General features: G+C 36.3%; 1 protein-coding gene and 1 pseudogene across 2 annotated transcripts in view; one reads left to right on the top strand and one right to left on the bottom strand.

The window, feature by feature from the left end:
• Positions 1–21,417, top strand: part of STK3 (serine/threonine kinase 3) — a 269,186-nt gene that overhangs the window by 21,326 nt on the left and 226,443 nt on the right. For both annotated transcript variants that reach the window (XM_045805877.2, XM_045805878.2), the window contains exon 2: positions 14,025–14,105. In XM_045805877.2, the coding sequence (XP_045661833.2) occupies positions 14,025–14,105 (81 nt within the window). The remainder of the gene's footprint in view (positions 1–14,024; positions 14,106–21,417) is intronic.
• On the bottom strand, positions 1,422–1,928 carry LOC123797848 (U1 small nuclear ribonucleoprotein C-like; annotated as a pseudogene).

The raw sequence follows: 21,417 nt of genomic DNA on the forward strand, positions 1-21,417 counted from the left end.
TCAACTAGTAGTTTGGTGCCAGTGTGTTTGTGTGTGCACATATGCAGATGCACCTATGCTTAAAAGAAAACCTGAAAATGATTTAATTCTGTGCACATTATTGTGTAACCTGCCCTTTTTTCTTTTAGCAATATATTGTTCACTTGTTTTATGTCAGTGGGTTTTCTACAGGATGATTTTTTAGTGGCTACATGAATAGATGTTCTATAATTAATTAATAATGTATGTTTAGGCATTTAATTTTCTTCTAGATTTTGTTATAATATACAATGAATATACATATTTTATTTCTTAGACCAATCGCAGTTCATTTAATTCCTACCATTTACTCTTCAAAAAAAAATTTTTTTAATGGAAAACTTGAAACAGCTTTGTAAAGAAGAGAGAATAAACCTCCGTGTACCCATCACCCAGTTTGAACAATTTAATACGTCTGGCCAATCTTGCATAATTTATATTTCCATACACGTCCCCCACCCTTTAATATTTTGATAAGCTCAGGTAATCTCAGATATCATATCCTAGCATTCTTTTTTTTAAAAGATTTTATTTATTTTTTTTATTAGCATGTGAGCAGGTGTTGAGGGAGGAGCAGAGGGAGAGGGACAAGCATGATCCATATTGAGCACAGAGCTCCACACGGGGCTCAGTCCCAAGACCCTGAGATCATGATTTGAGCTGAAATCATGCATAGGATGCTCAACTGACTGAGCCACCCAGGCACCCCTCATAACCTTAACTATTTCAGTAGGCATCTCTAAAAGATAAGAATATAAACAATATATCACCATAAGACCCTTATCCAAGGTGTAATTTTTAATTGTAACTTATTCTTGAATGATAAAATATTGAGAATTTGGAGAACACTGAGATTAGTCTATATAGAATGATTCTCCACCCTCCCATTGAAGGTGTAGAAAACTTTGTATTGGGACCTTGGAAAAGATATTAACAGAAATGCTTACACTGAACAGGAAACACAGAAGTGAGATAAACAAGCTTATGGATGAGGGTAAGGTTGAAGTGGGCATTTAAATACTGAATTACTAGAGAGTTGGTTGTAGCTAAAAAAAGGGGGGGGAATTCTAATGTCTGAAAACAATGTGGGAGAAGGCTGCTTTTCTTCACAGTATTAGCAATGGCAGTATAATAGATTATGTTCTCTCCTGCTTTATGAGATGGAAGGTCAAATGACAGGAAAGACACAATTAGCCACTTACTTGTTTGTTTGTTTTTTAACTAAAACAGCCGCCAATTTTATTTTCACATTTCACAATACAAATGAAAATTTCTTTCTTTTTTTTTTGGTCCCACTACTCCCCTGCAAAAACTATCCTTTCTTTGATAGGAAGGGGGAGCAAGTTTTCCTTGTCACGTTGTTAGAAAACACCCAGAGTCCCAGCACCATAGTTGCCTGGGGAAGTAGAACAAGTAATATAAAATGGCTATAAGGAGGTTCCTGTCTCTCCTTATCTGTTGTCTCTCCTTATCTGTCTGGTCGAGTCATTCCTGGCCGAGTGGACATCATCATGGGATGGGCAGGAGGTCTCATCATTGGGGGCCTAGGTGTCATTGGCACGTGGCCTCCCTTAAGTGGCCTATTCCAGGAGCAGTTCCCACTGGCATCATCCCAGAAGGAGGAGGGCCCCCCATATGGGGTGCTGGCATCATACCAGGGCAAGGAGGACCTGGGAGATGGGGGGGGGGGAGGTGGGATCATTGTCCCTGCAGGAGGAGGAGCAGGGGTATTTTTCCCTGTTGAGATGCGGGGGTGGTTTTGTCGATCAGGCTCTGAACCTGCTCTTCCATCCATTTCTGATAGTGGTCTTTCACATGATCTTTGTGTTTCCCGCCACTGCATTGTGTCTTTCTCATAGAGAGTCATGGGTGAGGTATGCGTGACAGTAGTCACAATAAAGCTTAGGCATGTTGCTCTGCGGGCCATTGACCACTCCGTCCCATGCCCCCTGGAAATGACTGCAACTGACTTGTTTTAAAAAGATAGTTCTGGGGGTATGTCTGCTTACGTATGTAATAAACTCTATCTACCAAGTTCCATAAGAGAAATACCTTGTTCATGATTTGTTCTTCACGAAATTCCCTAGCACCTGGGAGAGTGTGTGCTCTAAAGGCACTAGTTAGGAATTTTTTGGATCTCTGGTTAAAAAACAGGGTTATGATGAAATTCCGAGGTGTTAAAAACCACAGAATGTCAAGTACATGTGAAATTATGCTCATTATATTGTGTTTGCCAAAGCAATAAAATAGGAAAATGTGTTTGTGTGTATGTATTTTAAATTGGCTTTTGAGTTTTTTTTAGCTGTAAGGGTTTTCAAAGCCGATAATATAAAAATTATTTAAAATTAAACTATAATTGAAATGATTAAGAGGAAATAAAGACAAACGACATAAAACAGGAATTGTTTACCAAAATAAATCATGTGTTTTCACTTGACAGACGCCCCAGAGACCATCTTTTTGCCTCAGTTACATTAGTAACATTTCCGTTGTACAACATGTTGAGAAAATGTGAACTAATAGAAAATTCTTAAGTGTTTACTGGATTCGCTTGGAGGACCTATGACTTGTTTGTTTAAAGCGAGCCAGATTATGAGCCTGCTTTGAAGTAAACTTTCGTAACTTCTGAAGAAGTATGTAGTGGTTGGATTACCTTTTGGCTTAGTATTAAAGAGATCTGTTAGTATAAGGCTGTCTCCCTCGCTATATCATGTGCTTGGCTCATTGTGAGTCACTTTTCCTTAGCCGTGAAGGACCTGAAGCACCTTTGCTTTCTGAGGCATAGTAATGAATATTTTTGAAAATTTAAGAGACCGACTCTTTTTCTGGTAGGGATATACATACAGTCTTTGGTTCATAGTATCTACTTTGCTCTTTCCCCCTGCTCATTAGTCCCTTTCTTTCTTTTTCTTTCTTTCCTTCCTTCCTTCCTTCCTTCCTTCCTTCCTTCCTTCCTTCCTTCTTCTCTTTCTTTCTTTCTTTCTTTCTTTCTTTCTTTCTTTCTTTCTTTCTTTCTTTCTTTCTTTCTTTCTTTCTTTCTTTTTTGCCCATGTCTTAGCCATTCTTTCACCAATATCTTTAATTCCTTTGTCTCATTGTCATTCTGCAGCATGCGTCTGGCAAAATGCCAGATTCCACTGTTCGCTTTTTTCTTACGTACTTGAAGATTTGTGAGCAGTGCTGAAGAAAATAAAAAACCTCAGATATTGCGATTTTAACTGGATGGTTCTCTAACAAGGCCTCAACAAGGCCTGTAGTGCTGTCAAGTAATCCTTTTAAACTTCATGAGGCGTTTTGTTTTGTTTTGTTTTCGTTCTCCACTCTGGCTGTCTCAAATATGGTCCTGTATTCTCAAATCTCAGATTTTAACTTCCTCACTCACAGTAGATGAATATCCCCCGACTTCCTAAAGCAAATAGAAGTCGATATATGAGAGCTCCCTTAACTTTCTGCCATTAATCTACTGTTTAAGTCTGCCCATCCTTTCCTCCTATTACAATGAGAGAGGTGTCCCCGTCCCGTGTCCCCCCTCTCCCCCCCGTCCACATGTGCTTTGGATCTCATTCCTTCTACCCTGTTCAGGGACATACTTTAGGAGTTATCTCTTCTTGTCATTTGTATTTTCAATTTTCCCTTATTTTCTGAGTCCATTCAAAACAGCATTTACACTTATTCAAGCATTTCCAGTGGGTTTTTGCTTGTTTGGCTTTATCTTCTTTCTCAAACTCATGTCTCCAGTCACTTCTCCTTTCCAGATTCTGGATTCTATTGTCTCATACCATTGTAGTTTGGCTTCTCCCTTTATCATGCCACTGAATTGCTCTTGCTATGATCACGAATAATTTCCTTACGATGACATTTATTTATTTATAATTTTTTTTGTTTTTAAAGATTTTATTTATTGGTCAGAGAGAAAGAGCACAAGCAGGGAGAGCGGCAGGCAGAGGGAGAGGGAGAAGCAGGCTCCCCGCTGATCAAGGAGCCCAGGACTCTGGGATCATGGCCTGAGCCTAAGGCAGATGCTTAACTGACTGAGCCACACAGGCGTCCCTCCTTAGAACTACATTTAGGTACTTTTTTTTGGGGGGGGGGGTAATTGTTATTAAGATGTAATTTACATAGAGTAAAATTCTTTTTTTTTGCTCAGCAATAATCATTTTGAGATTTGTTGAGGATCTTGAATGTAGCCATTAGGTTTTATTGCCAAGTATTTGTTAGGGTGGCCAGTGACACAGGTGGCAAAGAATTACACAAAGTGCAGAGCAACAAGCAGGACAGAGTTTATTCATTCTCAAAGGGAGGAGAGAGGCCAGACATCAACAGATATGTCAGCCCCAAATTTTTATTAGGCTGAGCTTTTAAGGGGTTTTAAGGATATGAGAGGGTTGTAGCTGTGCCCCTGAGGGAGGTTGTGTGAGGAGGTGGTCGGTCAGCTCTTGGCTAGGTAGAGCAGGAGGTGACAGGTTTCTGGGGGGGCTCTGTCGGTGGCTCATCTGGGATGTGGGTTGTGGTCCATTTCCTGAGAATGAGGGGCACCATGACCTGGAACAGCAAAGAGTTAGGGCCAAGTGCAGACACTTTTGAGTTTTCTCTATAAGCTTGGCAGGGGAGGGAGCTTTGAATAGAACCCTTTCAGTATTCTAGTGTATGGATTTACCATAGTTTGTTTATTCATCCACCAGTTGATGGACGTTTGGATCCCCCCCCCCCCCTGCCAGTGTTTAGTTGTTTTGAATAAGGCTGCTATGAATATTTGTGTACAAGTCTTTGGTGGATGGACATTTGTTCTTATTTTTCTTGGGTAAATATCTAGAAGTAGAATTGTGTAAGTGTGTGCCTACAAGTTTAGAAGAACTGCTAACCTGTTTTTTAAGGTGACTATTTAACTTTTTATTTCCAGTATCAGTGTATGAGAGATCCTCTTGTTCCACATCCTTACCAATACTTGGTATTGTCTTTTTAATTTTAGCCATTTTTGTAGGTGGTGGTATCTTATTGTAGTTTTATTTTTTATTTCCCTCATGACACAATGTGCTTATTAGCCATTTGTTGGTATATTTTTTCTTTTCATGTGCTTATTAGCCATTTGTATATTTTTTGTGAAATGTCTGCTCGTATTTTTTGCCATTTTTATTTTATTTTTGTCTTACTATTGATAAGAATTCTTTATATATTAGGACACAATTCCTGTATCATATATGTGCCTTTTTTGTTCCCCCAGAACCACTTAGACTAGGTAATTCTGTATCAGTGTTTGTGTGTCGTGGAGGGGGGGGTGTCTGGGTTTAAGTGAAAATAATACAACATGTCCAAGAGCAAGAAAAATGATTCTTTGTCAAAAGATGAAATAGTCTACCAAACCAGAACCAGAGAAGATCTAGATGCTGGAACTATCATACAGGGACTGTGAAGTTACAGTGATTACTATGTTAAAAGTATCTGGTGAAAGGTGGACAACACCTGTGAAGAGTTAGGAGAATTTACCAGAGCAGTTGAAGTTATTGAAAAAAAAAGTATAAATAAAGAAGCTAGAAATAAAAGATATGAAATAAACAAAGAACTTCAATTGGTTGATAGTGTTCTTTATCTTCTATATCCTTATTGATTTTTTGTAAACTTACTGTATCAGTTATTGAGAGAGGAGTGTTGAAATCTCCAGTGATTATTTTGGATTTGTCCTTTTCTCCTTTCAATTCTTTCAGTTTTTGTTCCATGTTTTTATAAGCTGTGTAGGGTTCTTACATGTGTAGGGTTATTATGTCTTCTTGGTAAATTGACCCTTTGATCATTATGAAATATCCCTCTTTATCTCTGCTGACATTAATTTCTCTGCAGTCTTCTTTGCCTGATATTAATACAGCTACTTCAGCTTTGTTTTGATTAGTTTCACATGGTATGTATTTTTCTGTTTTGTTCCTTAAATTCCACATATGAGTGAGATCAAATGATAATTGTCTTTCTTTTATGACTTGTTTCACGTAGCATAATACCCTTTAGTTCCATCCACGTTGTTGCAAATGGCAAGATTTCATTTTTTTTGATGGCTGAGTAGTATTCCATTGTATATATACACATCACATCTTGTTTATCCGTTCATCTATTGATGGACACCAGGGCTCTTTCCATAGTTTGGCTATTGTGGACATTGCTGCTATAAACATTGGGGTGCAGGCGCCCCTTTGGATAACTACATTTGTATCTTTAGGGTAAATCCCTAGCAGTGCAATTCCTGGGTCATAGGGTAGTTCTATTTTCAACTTTTTGAGGAGGTTTCATACTGTTTTCCAGAGTGGCTGCACCAGCTTGCATTTCTACCAAGAGTGTAAGAGGGTTCCCCTTTCTCTGAATCCTTACCAACATCTGTCGTTTCCTGAGTGGTTAATTTTAGCCGTTCTGGCTGGTATGTGGTGGTATCTTATTGTGGATTTGAGTTCCCTGATGCCAGGTGATGTGGAGCACTTTTTCATGTGTCTATTGGCCATTTGTATGTCTTCTTTGGAGAAATGTCTGTTCATGTCTTCTACCCATTTATTGATTGGATTATTTGTTCTTTGGATGTTGAGTTTGATAAGTTTTTTTTATAGATTTTGGATACTAGCTCTTTATCTGCTATGTCATTTGCAAATATTTTCTCCCATTCTATCGTTGTCTTTGGTTTTATTGACTGTTTCCTTAGTTGTGCAAAAGCTTTTTATCTTGATGAAGTCCCAATAGTTCATTTTTGCTTTTGTTTCCCTTGCCTTTGGAGACATGTCTAGCAAGAAGTTGCTGCGGCCGAGGTCACAGAGGTTGCTGCCTGTGTTCTCCTCTAGGATTTTGATGGATTCTTAGTTTAGGTCTGTCATCCATTTTGAGTCTTATTTTTGTGTATGGTGTAAGAAAAGTCCAGTTTCATTCTTCTGCATGTGGCTGTCCAATTTTCCCAACACCATTTGTTGAAGATATTGTCCTTTTTCCATTGGATATTCTTTCCTGCTTTGTCGAAGATAAGTTGACCATAGAGTTGAGGGTCCATTTTTGGGTTCTCTATTCTGTTCCATTGATCTATGTGTCTGTTTTTGTGCTAGTACCATACTGTCTTGATGATCACAGCTTTGTAATAGAGCTTGAAGTCTGGGATTGTGATGCCACCAGCTTTGGTTTTCTTTTTCAACATTCCTTTGGCCATTCGGGGTGTTTTTTGGTTCCATACAAATTTTAGGTTTATTTGTTCCAGCTCTGTGAAAAGAGTTGATGGTATTTTAATAGGGACTGCATTGAATGTATAGATTGCTCTAGGTAGCATAGACATTTTAACAATATTTGTTCTTCCAGTCTATGAGCATGGAACTTTTTTCCATTTCTTTGTGTCTTCCTCAATTTCTTTCATGAGTATTCTATAGTTTTCTGAGTACAGATCCTTTGCCTCTTTGGTTAGGTCTATTCCTAGGTATCGTATGGTTTTTGGTGCAATTGTAAATGGGATTAACTCCTTAATTTCTTTTTCTTCTGTCTCATTTGTTAGTGTGTAGAAATGCAACTGATTTCTGTGCATTGATTTTATACCCTGCTACTTTGCTGAATTCCTGTATGAGTTCTAGCAATTTTCAGGTGGAGTCTTTCGGGTTTTCCACATAGAGTATTATGTCATCTGTGAAGAGTGAGAGTTTGACTTCTTTGCCCATTTGGATGCCTTTTATTTCTTTTTGTTGTCTGATTGCTGGGGCTAGGACTTCTAGTACTACGTTGAACAACAATGGTGAGAGTGGACATCCCTGCTGTGTTCCTGACCTTGGGGGAAAACCTCTGTTTTTCCCCATTGAGAATGAGATTTGCTGTGGGCTTTTTGTATATGGCTTTTATGATATGTTCCCTTTATCCCTACACTGTGAAGAGTTTTAATCAAGAAAGGATGCTGTACTTTGTCAGATGCTTTTTGTGCATTTATTGAGAAGATCATATGGTTCTTGTCTTTTTTTTTTTTATGAATGTAGTGTATGGTGTTGATTGATTTGTGTATGTTGAACCACCCTTGCAGCCCAGGAATAAATCCCACTTGGTCATGGTGAATTATCCTTTGAATGTACTGTTGGGTCGTATTGGCTAGTATCTTGGTGAGAACTTTTGCATCCATGTTCCTCAGGGATATTGGTCTGTAATTCTCCTTTTTGGTGGGTTCTTTTTCTGATTTTGGTTTTGAGATCGAGGTAATCCTGGCTTCATAGAAAGGGTTTGGAAGTTTTCCTTCCATTTATATTTTTTGAAACAGCTTCAGAAGAATAGGTATTCATTCTTCTATAAATGTTTGATAGAATTCCCCTGGGAAGCCATCTGGCCCTGGACTCTTGTTTGTTGGGACATTTTTGATTACTGCTTCAGTTTCCTTGCTGGTTATGGGTCTGTTCAGGTTTTCTGTTTCTTCCTGGTTCAGTTTCAGCAGTTTATATGTCTCTAGGAATGCATCCATTTCTTCCAGATTGCCTGATTTGTTGGCATATAGTTGCTGATAATATGTTCTTATAATTGTTTATATTTCTTCGGTGTTGGTTGGGTCCATATGTATTTAATGTAATTAACCAATAGAATTTTGTTAACTACATTTTTTCCAGTTTTTCCTTAGTAGTTGCTGTAGGGATTATAGTATTTATCTTTATTGTAATCAACTTTGGGTTGACTTATTTCCAGTAAAATATAGCAAATTTGCTTCAATATAGCTCCATTTCTTTTCCCTTTCTTTTATATCTATATCTATATTTATATTATATACATAAATATATCATGTTTATATTTATATCTATCTGTATTTATATTTATATATATAAATATATCATATCTAAGTATGTTATGATTTCAATAATACAGTACTGTAATTATTGATTCAAATAATCTTATGTTTTCAAAGATAAATATATCTTTTATACTTATGTAAATACCATTTCCTTTAATTCAGAAGTTCTTTTTTATTATTTCTTATAAAGAAGTTCTGCTAGCAACAGATTTTTTCAGTTTTGTTTATCTGGTAATGTCCTTATTTCCCTTGCATTTTTAGAAGATAAATTTGCTGGATTTAGAATTCTTAAAGATACTATTCTTTTAGCCCTTTGAGTGTTTCCTTTTACTATCTTTGGGCTGCATGGTTTCTGATGAGAAGTCAGCTGTTAATCATGTTCTTGTTCTACTATTCATGATAAGTCATTTTCTCTTGCTGCTTTCAGGACTTTTTGTCTTTTAGCAGTTTGAATACAGTGTGTCTAGATGTGGATCTTTTTGTATTTATCTTACTTGGGATTCATTTTCCTTCTTGGATATATAACTTAATGCTTTCTGTCAAATTTGGGAAGTTTTTTGTTTCTTTAAAGATTTCATTTATTTATGAGAGAGAGAGCATGCACTCGCATGGTGGGAGAGGGGCAGTGGGTGAGGGAGGAACAGTCTTCCCTCTGAGCCAGGGGGATAATATAGAGCTCGATCCCATATCATGGGATTATGACCTGAGCCAAAGGCAGATGCTTAACTGACTGAGCCACCCAGGCGCCCCCAAATTTGGGAGGTTTTCAGCCACTGTTTTTTCAAATAATTTTTTCTGCCCTTTATTCTGTCTTTTCTCCTGAGACTCCCATTACATGTGTATTGCTATGTTGTATGTATCACAGTCTCTGAGACTGTTTCTTTACTCTTTTTTTTTTTTTTTGGAAGGTAGTTTTACTTAGCTATCTGAAAGTCTGTTGATTCTTTCATCTGTTATCTCACAATGCTGTTGAGTTCTTGTAGTGTATTTTTCATGAAAGATATATTTTTCAAGCCTAAATCTTAAATCTTTAATAGTTTCTATATCTCTATTGAGATTCTCTGTTGAGTCATTTTCATGGTATTTTTTCTGATTTCTTGAACATAGTTTCACCTTTTGAAACATATTTAAAACAGCCACTTTGAAGCCTTTGATATATCCAATATCTAGGTCTTCTGTGAGTCATTTTCTATGACTGCTTTCTTTTCTGTTGATTGCTTTAATTTTATTGACTGCTCTCCTGAGTATGGGTCATACTTTACTGTTTCTTTGTATGTTTCATAATCTTTTTTGTTTGTTTTATTTAAAACTAGACATTTAAAATAATGTGCTATAGACACTCTGGTTTCTCCCCTTTCTCCTCTCAGGCTTTTTTTTTTTTTTTTTTTAACTTTCCTGGACTTAGTGTGTCATCTGTCCTTTTGCAGTATTCGGCTATTAATGCCTCTGCTCAGTTGCTTTGTTTTTATTTTCTAGCCAGGATTATTTGGGATTTCCTCTGTTTCTGTATAGTTTAGTGATCAAACAATGATTTGGGCAGAGGTTGTGCTCAAATACCTTGAACCTTTATGACTTGTACTCTCTGCTGATGTAGGTGTGTATGGGTTGGAGAGCACATTCAAAGCTGTAGGTAGTTTTCAGGTCTTTTTTGGCTTTACTTTTCATGGGTTTTTGTGGGTCTCCTGTGTTCATATGCATATTTTCTCAGTCAGTAACTGATATGTGGAGAGCTCATCTCACCCTTTCTGTGGCTCTCTCATTTTCTGAATTTCCCTGTTTAATTTCTGGCTGGTTTGTTGCTTACCCAAGCGTGGCTGTCAAAGCTATGGGTTTGATAATTTATTTATTATTAGGCTTACCAGTTTTAGTTGACAAAATTGCCAGTTTTCAATTCCTGTCCCAAACTGAGCCCATATTTTCTGGCTGCAAAGCTGCTATTTTTTTTTTTAAAGATTTTATTTATTTATTTGACAGAGATAGAGACAGCCAGCGAGAGAGGGAACACAAGCAGGGGGAGTGGGAGAGGAAGAAGCAGGCTCATAGCAGAGGAGCCTGATGTGGGGCTCGATCCCATAACGCCGGGATCACGCCCTGAGCCAAAGGCAGACGCTCAACCGCTGTGCCACCCAGGTGCCCCAAGCTGCTATTTTTCATAGTCAGCTTTGTCCTGGTAAAAGTACAGTTCTTGCTACTGGTGGAATTGGGGGATGGGTGATGGTAATAGCCCTAGGCTGAAAGGCTGCGGCGTCTTTCTGTTATTATCCAGAGCCATTGGAGGGTTTCAAGGATGAATACTTTTCAATGTGTTGGCTGATTTTGTATCAATTTTTTTGAGGCACAAAATGGTTTTTTTTTTTTTTTTTTTTTAAAGATTTTATTTGTCAGGGAAAGAGAGATAGAGTGCGCAAGCAGGGGGAGCTGCAGGCGGGGGAGAAGCAGGCTACCCACTGAGCAGGGAGCCTGATGTGGGACTCAATCCCAGGTTATAATCCCGGGAACCTGGGATTATGACCTTATCCGAAGGCAGACGCTTAACCACTGAGCCACCCAGCATCCCTAAGTGGTTGATTTTGATGATGTTGTTCAGTGTTTTTGTTTGACAACATTTGCCAGCCTCTTCACACTATCATAACCCAAAGTGGGGAGTTTTCCTGATGTATTTTAGTTTAAATCTACAGTCTTGCCATTTTTTCTGTTCATCACAATCTGTTTTTTGTTCCTCTTTGCAAGCCTTGCCTTTTTGGATCAATAGAATAATTTTTATTTCATTTTATCTCCACTATTGATGTATTAGTGTAACCTCATTGCTTTTTGTTTTTAGTGATTCCCCTAAGGTTTACAATATGAATTTATGATGTATCAAAAATCTTTCTTCAAATAATTTTATATCCCTTCACATATAACACGAGGCCTTGTAAGAGTACACTTCCGTTTTTCATCTTCCTTCCTTTGTGCTGTTTTGTCCTATTTTTTTTTTTTAAGATTTTATTTATTTATTTGACAGAGACAACCAGCGAAAGAGGGAACACAAGCAGGGGGAGTGGGAGAGGAAGAAGCAGGCTCCTACCGGAGGAGCCTGATGTGGGGCTCCATCCCAGAATGCTGGGAACACGCCCTGAGCCCAAGGCAGATGCTTAACGACTATGCCACCCAGGCGCCCTGTCCTGTGTTTTTCTTGTACATATGTTATTTAACTCCTTGTTAGTTGTTATTTTTGGTTTAAACAGTTTTAAATAAATGAGCTATTTCCTTCTAAGCCCACTTTGTTGAGAGTTTATCTTGAGCGGGTGGTGAATTTTGTCACATGCTTTCTTTGCATTGATTAAGATGATCATATGATTTTTATCCTTTGTTTTGTTTATTTGGTGTATCATGTTGATTGATTTGTGAATATTGAATCATCCTTGCATCCCTGGAATAAATCCTACTTGATCATGGTGAATATCTTTTTAATGTATTGTTGTATGTGTTTAATATTTTGTTGAGGATTTTTACATCTATGTTCATCAAGGAAATTGGCCTATAGCTTTCTTTTTTTGTATCGTCTTTGGTTTTGGTATCAGGGTCATGCTGACCTTGTGGAATGTATTTGGAAGCTTTTCTTCCTCTTCTATTTCTTGTGATAGTTTGAGGAGAATAGGTATTAACTATTCTTTAAATGATAGAATTCACCTGTGAAGCCATCTGGTCCTTGACTTCTTTTTTGGTAATATTTTGATTACTAGTTCAATTTTGTTACTAGCAATTGGTCTGTTCAGATTTTCTGTATGGGAAATGATCGTTTTTAAATAGAGCTCCTTAACATGGTTTACAAAAAGCCTTTTTAAAACCTGACCCTGCTTACCTCTACATTCTGGTCACTTTTTCTTTATTCATACTGAATTATTTTGATTCTTCATACATGATGTTTCATTTGTACTGAATTAATTTTGGTCTATCAAATACACCATGCATAACTCACCTCTTGATTCCAGTTATCTGCATATGCCATACATGTAGATGATTTTTAAGAAGGCAAAACAAAATGAAAACACATTTCATTACAGCAAACAGTCAGATAAAGTATAAAACTAAAACCTCATAAATGAAGTCAAAATACAAGTGAAAATATTTGCAGCTTAAACAAAGGCTAATTTACCTTGTGTACAGTTGAGAAAAAGACCAAAAAAATCAGTAGAAAAATGAGCAAAGGAAATGAATAGATGGTCTAGTTTCATAACAATGTTAAAAGATACTGGTTCACTCATAATAAGAGAAATGCAGATTAAATCTATTCTGAGTAACAAGTTTTAGCTAACATATACTGACTGAAATCCAAATACGTAGTTAAGTACTTTGTTGGTGGAACTGTAAAAGAGGCTCTCTCATGTACTAATGGTAGGAAATAAATTGGTACAGGCCCCCTGGAGGGCAGTTTGCTAATATCTATCAATATATGTATATATTTATATAACATACAGTTATAGTAAATAAAATGTAGAATGTAATCAATAACTTTAGTAATTACTATGTAGTTATTATAGTGATTTTATTATATTGTGTTATTTGTTATGATATATGATTATGCCTATAGTATATATACTTGTTTATCAACATATATGTTTCTGTATTTGTGTGTGTGTGTGTGTGTGTGTGTATGTGTATTTGTGGTCTCTGGACCTCACAGTTTCACTTCTGGGATTTTGTCCTGCAGATATACTGGCATATGTGTGAACTGACTTATGTATACATTTATCCAGTGCCGTGTTGTTTATAATAGCAAAAGGGAAAATAGATATCCGTAAATAACCGGTGACTAAGAGATGCTACATCTTTGCAATAGTATAGGATATAGATGTAAGAAAGAAAGAATGAGGATGCTTTCTACTACTTGTGTTGTAGAACTCTCCAACAAAGGCTACATGTTGTTAAGTGAAAACATCAAAGTATTTAATAGTGTGGATAGAGAAGAGTGTGTATAAAATGCTGTCTTGTGTGTTAAGGGAGAGAAATAAAAAATATATATTCATATTTGTATAAAGATTTTATAAGAAGCTCATAAAACTAGTTATTTGAGGTGTTTCTGGGCAGATTAAGAAGAGGGGTTAGAAGGGGATTATTTATACCTTATATTTTTTATATTGTTTTTTATATTGTTTGATTTTTGAACTATGTGAACATATTGCCTCTTAAAAGTAAAATTAAAAGTTTTGTAAACGGTCTTAAGAAAAATATTTTCTTTCTATTTTTTTCTCATCAGTAAGCTAAAAAAGCTGAGTGAAGACAGTTTGACTAAGCAGCCTGAAGAAGTTTTTGATGTATTAGAGAAACTTGGAGAAGGGTAAGTAAAAAAATATGAAAGTAGCCTTAGGTAATGACAAAAAATTATAAAGTATCTTTCACTTGAGTATATTTTCTTCAGCTGAATAGGAGTCATTTGGAGGGAACACACCTCAACACAGTAAAAGTCATATGTGACATGTCAATGGCAAACATCACATTCAGTGGTGAAAAACTGAAAGATTTTCTTCTAAGACCAGGTGTATGACATGGATGAACACTCTCACTGCTTTTATTTAACGTAGTATCGGAAATCCTAGCTGGAGCAATTAGGAAAGAAAAAGAAATAAAAATATTGAAATGACAAAGGAAGAGATGAATTGTCACTATTTGCAGATGACGTGAAATTATATATAGAAAATCTCAATCTATCAGAAAGTTAGAATTAATAAAATAATTAATAAATGAATTACAGTTACATCAAAAAGAAGGAAGTATCTAGGAAAAATTTAACCAAGGAGGTGAAAAATCTGTTTATGGAAAACTGTAAGACATTGATGAAGAAATTGAAGACACAAATAAATGGAAAGATATTCTGTGCACATAGATTGGGAGAATTCATATTATTAAATGTCCCTGTTACCCAAAGCAATCTACAGATTCAGTGTAATCCCTAACAAAATACCAATGGCATTTTTCACGGAAGTAGAACAAACAGTTGTACAATTTGTCTAGAACCACAGAAGACCCCAAATAGCTAGAGCAATTTTGAGAATAAAGAATAAAGCTGGTGGTATTATGCTCCCTGATTTCAAACTATATTATGAAATTGTAGTAATCAAAATAGTATGGTGTTGGCATAAAAACAGATACATAGATTAATGAAACATAACAGAGAGCCCAGAAATAAACTCATGCATATATAGCCAATTAATTTAGGACAAAGGTGTCAAGAATATGCAATGGGTAAAGGATAGTTTCTTTAATAAATGATGTTGGAAAAAGTAGATAGCCACATGCAAAAGAACTGGGCCTCTCTTTTATACCACATGCAGAAATCAACTAAAAATGGATTCAAGACTTGAATGTAAGACCTAAAACCTAAAACTCCTAGAAGAAAACATAGACAGTAAGCTCCTTGACGTTGGTCTTGACATGACTTTTTGGATTTGACACCCAAAACAAACAAATGGGACTACATCAAACTAAATAAGCTTCTGCACAGTGAAGAAAACCATCAATAAAATGAAAAAGCAACCTGTTGAATGGGAGAAAAATATTTGCAAGTGATATATCTGATAAGGGTTTAATATCTAAGACATATAAAGAACTCATACATCTTAATAGCAAAAACCCTAACATTTCAATTAAAAAATGGGTAGAGGGGGGTGCCTGGGTGGCACAGTGGTTGAGCATCTGCCTTCGGCTCAGGGCATGATCCCGGCCTTATGGGATTGAGCCCCACATCAGGCTCCTCCGCTATGGGCCTTCTTCTTCCTCTCCCACTCCCCCTGCTTGTGTTCCCTCTCTCGCTGGCTGTCTCTCTCTCTCTGTCGAATAAATAAATAAAATCTTAAAAAAAAAAAAATGGGTAGAGGATCTGAATAGATGTTTTTCCAAAGATACATCCAGATGGTGAACAGGGACATGGAACATCATTAATCATCAGGGAAATGTAAATCATAACCACGATGAGATATCACCTCACACTCGTTAGAATAATAATCAAAATAATCAAAAAGACAAAAAATAACAGGTATTGGTGAACATGTGGAGAACAGGGAATTGCTGTGCACTGTTGGTGAGAATGAACATTGGTGCAGCCAGTATGGAAGACGGTATGGAGGTTCTTCAAAATATTAAAAATAGAACTACCATGTGATCAAGCAGTCTCACTTCTGGATATATATATATATATATATATATATATATATATATATATATATATGAAACAAAGTCACTGTCTTGAAGAGATATTTGCACCTGTGTTCACTGCACCATTATTTACACGTAAACAATGTAAGTGTCCCATTGATGGTTGAATGGATAAAGAAAATGTGGTATATACACATAGTCCCAACTTACATGGTTTGATTTATGAGTTTTCAACTTTATGATGGTGCAAAAGTGATATGCATTCAGTAGAAACCGTATGTTGAATGTTGAATTTTAATCTTCCTGGGCTAATGATCTATATAGTATGATACTCTTCTTGTGGCGGTGGGCAGCAGAAGTAAGCCACAGCTCTTATTCAGCCATGCAAATGAAGGTAAACAGTTGATACACTTACAGCCATTTCATACTTATACCGCTGTTCTGTTTTTCCCTTTCAGCACAGTATTCAACAAATTACATGAGGTATTCAACACTTTATTATAAAATGAGCTTTGTGTTAGATGATTTTACCCAACTGTAGGCTGGCGTTAAGTGTTCTGAGCACATTTAAGATGGGCTAGGCTAAGCTACCATGTTCAGTAGATTAAATATATTAAATGCATTTCCTTCTTGTGATATTTTGGACTTACTATGGATTTATCAGGACATAACTGCCTTATAAGTCAGGGAAGATCTGTATATACAGTGGAATATTATTCAGTCATAAAAGGGTATTATACAAAATGAAATAAGTCAGAGTAAAATACTAATGATCTCACTTATGTGTAGAATCTAAGAAGCCAAACTCACAGAAACAGAATAAATTGGTGGTTGCCAGAGGGGAAATAATGGGAAGTGGGGGAAATGGGTGAAGGTAGTCAAAAGATACAAACTTATAAGTAAGTTCCAAGGATGTACATGTATAGCATGGTGACTAGTTAATAATAGTATGTTAAACATTTTAATGTTGCTAAGAGAGTAGATCTTAAAAATTCTCATCATAAGAAAAAATTTTTTTTAACTGTGAGCTAGTAGATGTCAACTAAACTCATGGTAATCATTTTACAGTATATACATAAATCATTATGTTGTATACCTTAAACTAATAAATGTTATATGTCAGATTATCTCAGTAAAAGTAGAAAGAAAAAAGAATAGTAGTAGTAATTAATATACTTTGTAGTAATCAATATGGATTTATAAAGACTGGATTGTTTTAGATCTGGTAATATTGTATTTCAGAGAAGGAGGGTTTATATATATAAGAGAAAGGCAGGAAATGTGTTGTAAAGTGACACGCAAGAACTTTGTTAGTTTGTTCTGTATGGTGTTCTTATTAATAAGCTTGAAAGATTTTGGCTTTTTAGGCAAATGAACATAAGGCCATCTTTCAGGACATTGGGACTCATTTTACTTAGGGAAAAATGAATAATAGATTTAAATAGAGTATCTCAGGCAGAGGAATAGTTGATATGATTTTAAAATAATTTATGAATCTGAGTTTAAAATAATGTTTCATTTTTAGCATATAGGGACTTTTAATAAAATGGCAGAGTATAGAAGAACTTTCAAAATAATAAAAGGTACAAACGGAATTAAAACGGTGTAAACCAGCAAGAACAAGGAAAAGGAACAAAAGAAACAAAAATGTGAAGTAATAAGCTAAATGTAAGTTAGAAGGAATAAAATGAAATATATTTTTCACTTAATGTCAGTTCTCCCATTATGGTGCACCTGCATCATGCAGTTGGTTGGGCATCAGACTCTTGGTTTCAACTCAGGTTGGGATCTCAGGGTGGTGAGATCGGGCCCTGTGTAGGGTTCTGTGCTTAGCAAGGAGTCTGCTTGGAGTTTCTCTTTCCCTTTCCTTTTGCCCCTCCCCTCTCTCTCTCTCAAATAAGTGGATAAATCTTAAAAAAATAAATAAATAAAAATTAAAATGCAAAACCTAGCAATATGCTATTTATAAAAGGCCTGCGTAATACGAAGGGTGGAAATGTAGGGATATTTCCTATTAGAGATACCAGATAAGAAAGATAATCATACAAATAAAAATAAAAAGAAGTAGGAGTGGCAATATTTATATCCAGGGAATTAGTTAAAGTTAAAAGATCTCAGGTGAGGGGCGCCTGGGTAGCGCAGTCGTTAAAGCGTCTGCCTTCGGCTCAGGGCGTGATCCCGGCATACGGGGATCGAGTCCCACATCGGGCTCCTCCGCTATGAGCCTGCTTCTTCCTCTCCCACTCCCCCTGCTGTGTTACCTCTCTCGCTGGCTGTCTCTCTGTCACATAAATAAATAAAATCTTTAAAAAAAAAAAAAACTCAGGTGAATGAATAAAGAGGGGTTAATATTGAAATAAAGAATGAAGAGGGACATAAGGTAATGACTTTAAAGATAATTTATATAAAATGTATATGTGTCAGTCACCAGGTCAGTTAAATTTGTGAAGAAAGCTATTAGAAATGTCAGGGGAACCTAATAAAAGTTTATTCAAATGGGAGATTCTCATATATCACTTTCAGAATTGGATAAGAATAACAGAAAAAAAGGACAAAGAGGGTGTAAATATTATAATCAATAAACTTGATTATATATCTGTAAATGACTGCATATATTTTGGCATTCCTTTTTTTGGTATGTTCATGGAGCATTGGTTAAAAATAACAAATTCTAAAAAAAGATTTTGCATGTCTCATTTTTTATTATAGTCTACTAAAATGAGAAAAATAATTATAATATGATAAAACCCATACTTAATGGAAATTAGGACACATAATCTGAGGTAACCTATAGATTGAGGAGGAAATTACCAATTATTTAGAAAATGAAAAAGAAACAAATCATACCAATATCTGTGGAATCCAGAGAAGCTGTAATTAGGGGAAAATACTTAGTCTTAAATAACTTCATTACTAAAAAAGAACAAAAGAAAAGAACTTAGTGCTTATAAATGAACTTAGAAAAATAATAAATTGTACCACAAAATTAGGAAGAGAGAATTCATAAAAGAAAATTTTAAAATTAATGAAATAGAAAATAAAATTTAGAAATGATAAATACAAAAGCAGTTTCTTTGAGCAGATCAATAAAATAGTTAAACCTCTTTTGACTTTGACTAAAGAAAAAAGAGCAAAAATAGAAGATTTGGAATAAGAAAGAAGATGCAACCAATGATAGAGAAAAAAATTTGAAGAATTAAGAGACCACTGTATGCTGCTCTAATGACAACTCATTGACTAATTGAAAAGTTGATGCTTTCATAATAAAATTTAAATTGTGTAAATTGACCCGTGAAGAAGGTAAAGCTTAAATAGATCAATTACCATGGAAAAGATGGAAGGACAGTTAGATATCTGTCTATGAATTAAAAAGATAGCAGCTCAGGGCGCCTTGGTGGCACAGTTGGTTAAGCGTCCTTAGATCTTGATTTCAACTCAGGTCATGATTTCAGGGTCATGAGACTGAGCCCCGTGTTGGGCTCTGCTCTCAGTGGGAAGTCTGCTGGAGATTCTCTTTCATCCTCTCCCTCTGCCCCTCCCACTGCTTGTGTGTACGCACACGTTCTCTCAAATAAGTAAGTAAATCTTAGGAAAAAAAAAGCTACCAGCTCATAGCACCAGTATTCACAAGAGCCAAATGTGGAAATGTCCATCAACTGGTGAATGGATAAAGTGTGATATATCTGTACAATGGAATATTATGTAGCCATTAAATGAATGAAGTACTGACACGTACTACAGAATGGATGAACCTTGAAAACATTCTGTTTAGTGAAAGAAGCTAGATAGAGAAAGTCACATTATTACATGATTCCATTTATATGAAGAATTCAGAATAGATAGATCCGTAGAGATCAGTAAGCAGATTCCAAATGATTTTGAACTAGATACAGGTAATGGTTATACAACATTGAAAATGCACTAAATGCCACTGAAAATATACTTTAAAGTGTTTAAAATGGTGAGTTTTATGTTATATGCATTTTACTAAAAAAAACCAACACAACAGCTAAGTTGCAGTTATTTTTATGAGGCCAGAATAACTTTGATATCCAGACCTAGATGTATAAAAAAGAAAATTCAGCCTTACTTGCCTACCCATAATGGTTACCGTGCCCTCTTATCTCTGGTGGAAAGACGCTGCTAGTTCTTTTCACTTTGTTATGGTTCCTATCATTCATTAAAACTGGGGAGTCCATTTCACTGTTGTCATCCCTGACCTGCACTATAGAGCTTCTGATGATGCTAGTAAAGGGAGTATCCTCTTGATCCTCTCAGTGAAGATAGTTAGGGGTTGGGTGAGCAAATCACATATGATATATCCATTCCAGTATTCAATCTACTTGAACCTTTAATCTCCTTCCTCTAATGTATACTGAGGATTGCTGGCATTTCTATGTAGGTCACTGTAGAGTCCAGGTTTCAGTTAACTAACTGAGCATACTGTTAGGGACATTCCCAACTGTTTGAGATAACACATTGGAGACTCTGGAATTTCTGGTCTTGCATCCATATCGGTGAATTCCTTTCTTGCTGGAAATCTTGGAATCCATTCCCACATATATTCTTTAGAATTCTGCTGATTTAGAAACTGACAAAATCTTGTAACTTTTTTGGTATGAATAGTAGGTGCTCTTGCATCGGATTTTCTGTTCATTCTCCTGGTATCTGGGGATTTGAGTGTAGTTATTGGACTGGAAGCAATGTCAGGTGGTGGAGGAGGATTTATTTACATTCCCCTGAAAAGTGACTGCCTCAGGTGAGGTGATTATGGAGTCTTTAGGCATTGTGAGTCTCATCTTCTTGGACTGGGGAATAGGGTTGCTTTTGTTGGCAAGGGATGCTTGGTAGGATTTGGGGGGTTCAAGATACTCAGATAAATATCTACTTAAATATCCCATTACCAGTTCTCTGGGTACTTCTCTTTATGGTTAAAAGCCTAACTTGAACAGAATAGAGTGGGTGATGTTGTGAATTTAGTAATTCAGCTTCCAGGTTGGATTAGACCTTGAGTTTGTTTTTGGAAGTCTCAGCCCTGTGCCTACAAGAATTAAGAAATTCTTTTGGGGCATTCAGAAGTTTTCTGGTTCTCAGTCTTGAGCTGTAAGTTTAAGCTCTGAGGTTGTTGTATTTGTTACATAAGTTTTCCAGTGTAGGCCAGGGCAGCTAGTCTGTTCTACAGTATTTATACTCTTATTTTCACCATAGCATTCTTTTTTTTTTTAAATTTTTAAAAAAGATTTTACTTATTTATTTGACAGAGAGTGAGTGAGGACAAGCACAAACGGGGAGTGGGAGAGGGAGAGGGAGGAGCCTGATGTGGGGCTCAATGCGGAGCTAAATGTGAGGCTCGATGCAGGACTTGGATCCCAGGACCCTGGGATCATGACCTGAGCTGAAGGCAGATGCTTAACCAACTGAGCCACCCAGGCGCCCCTCGCCATGGCATTCTACTGTTAGAGGCACTTGGTCTTCTAAAGCGTTACGTAGAATTCAGG

Source organism: Ursus americanus, chromosome 9 (assembly GCF_024610735.1).
Source record: "Ursus americanus isolate L20-20 chromosome 9, mUrsAme1.1.p, whole genome shotgun sequence".
In the NCBI taxonomy this organism is placed as follows: domain Eukaryota; kingdom Metazoa; phylum Chordata; class Mammalia; order Carnivora; family Ursidae; genus Ursus; species Ursus americanus.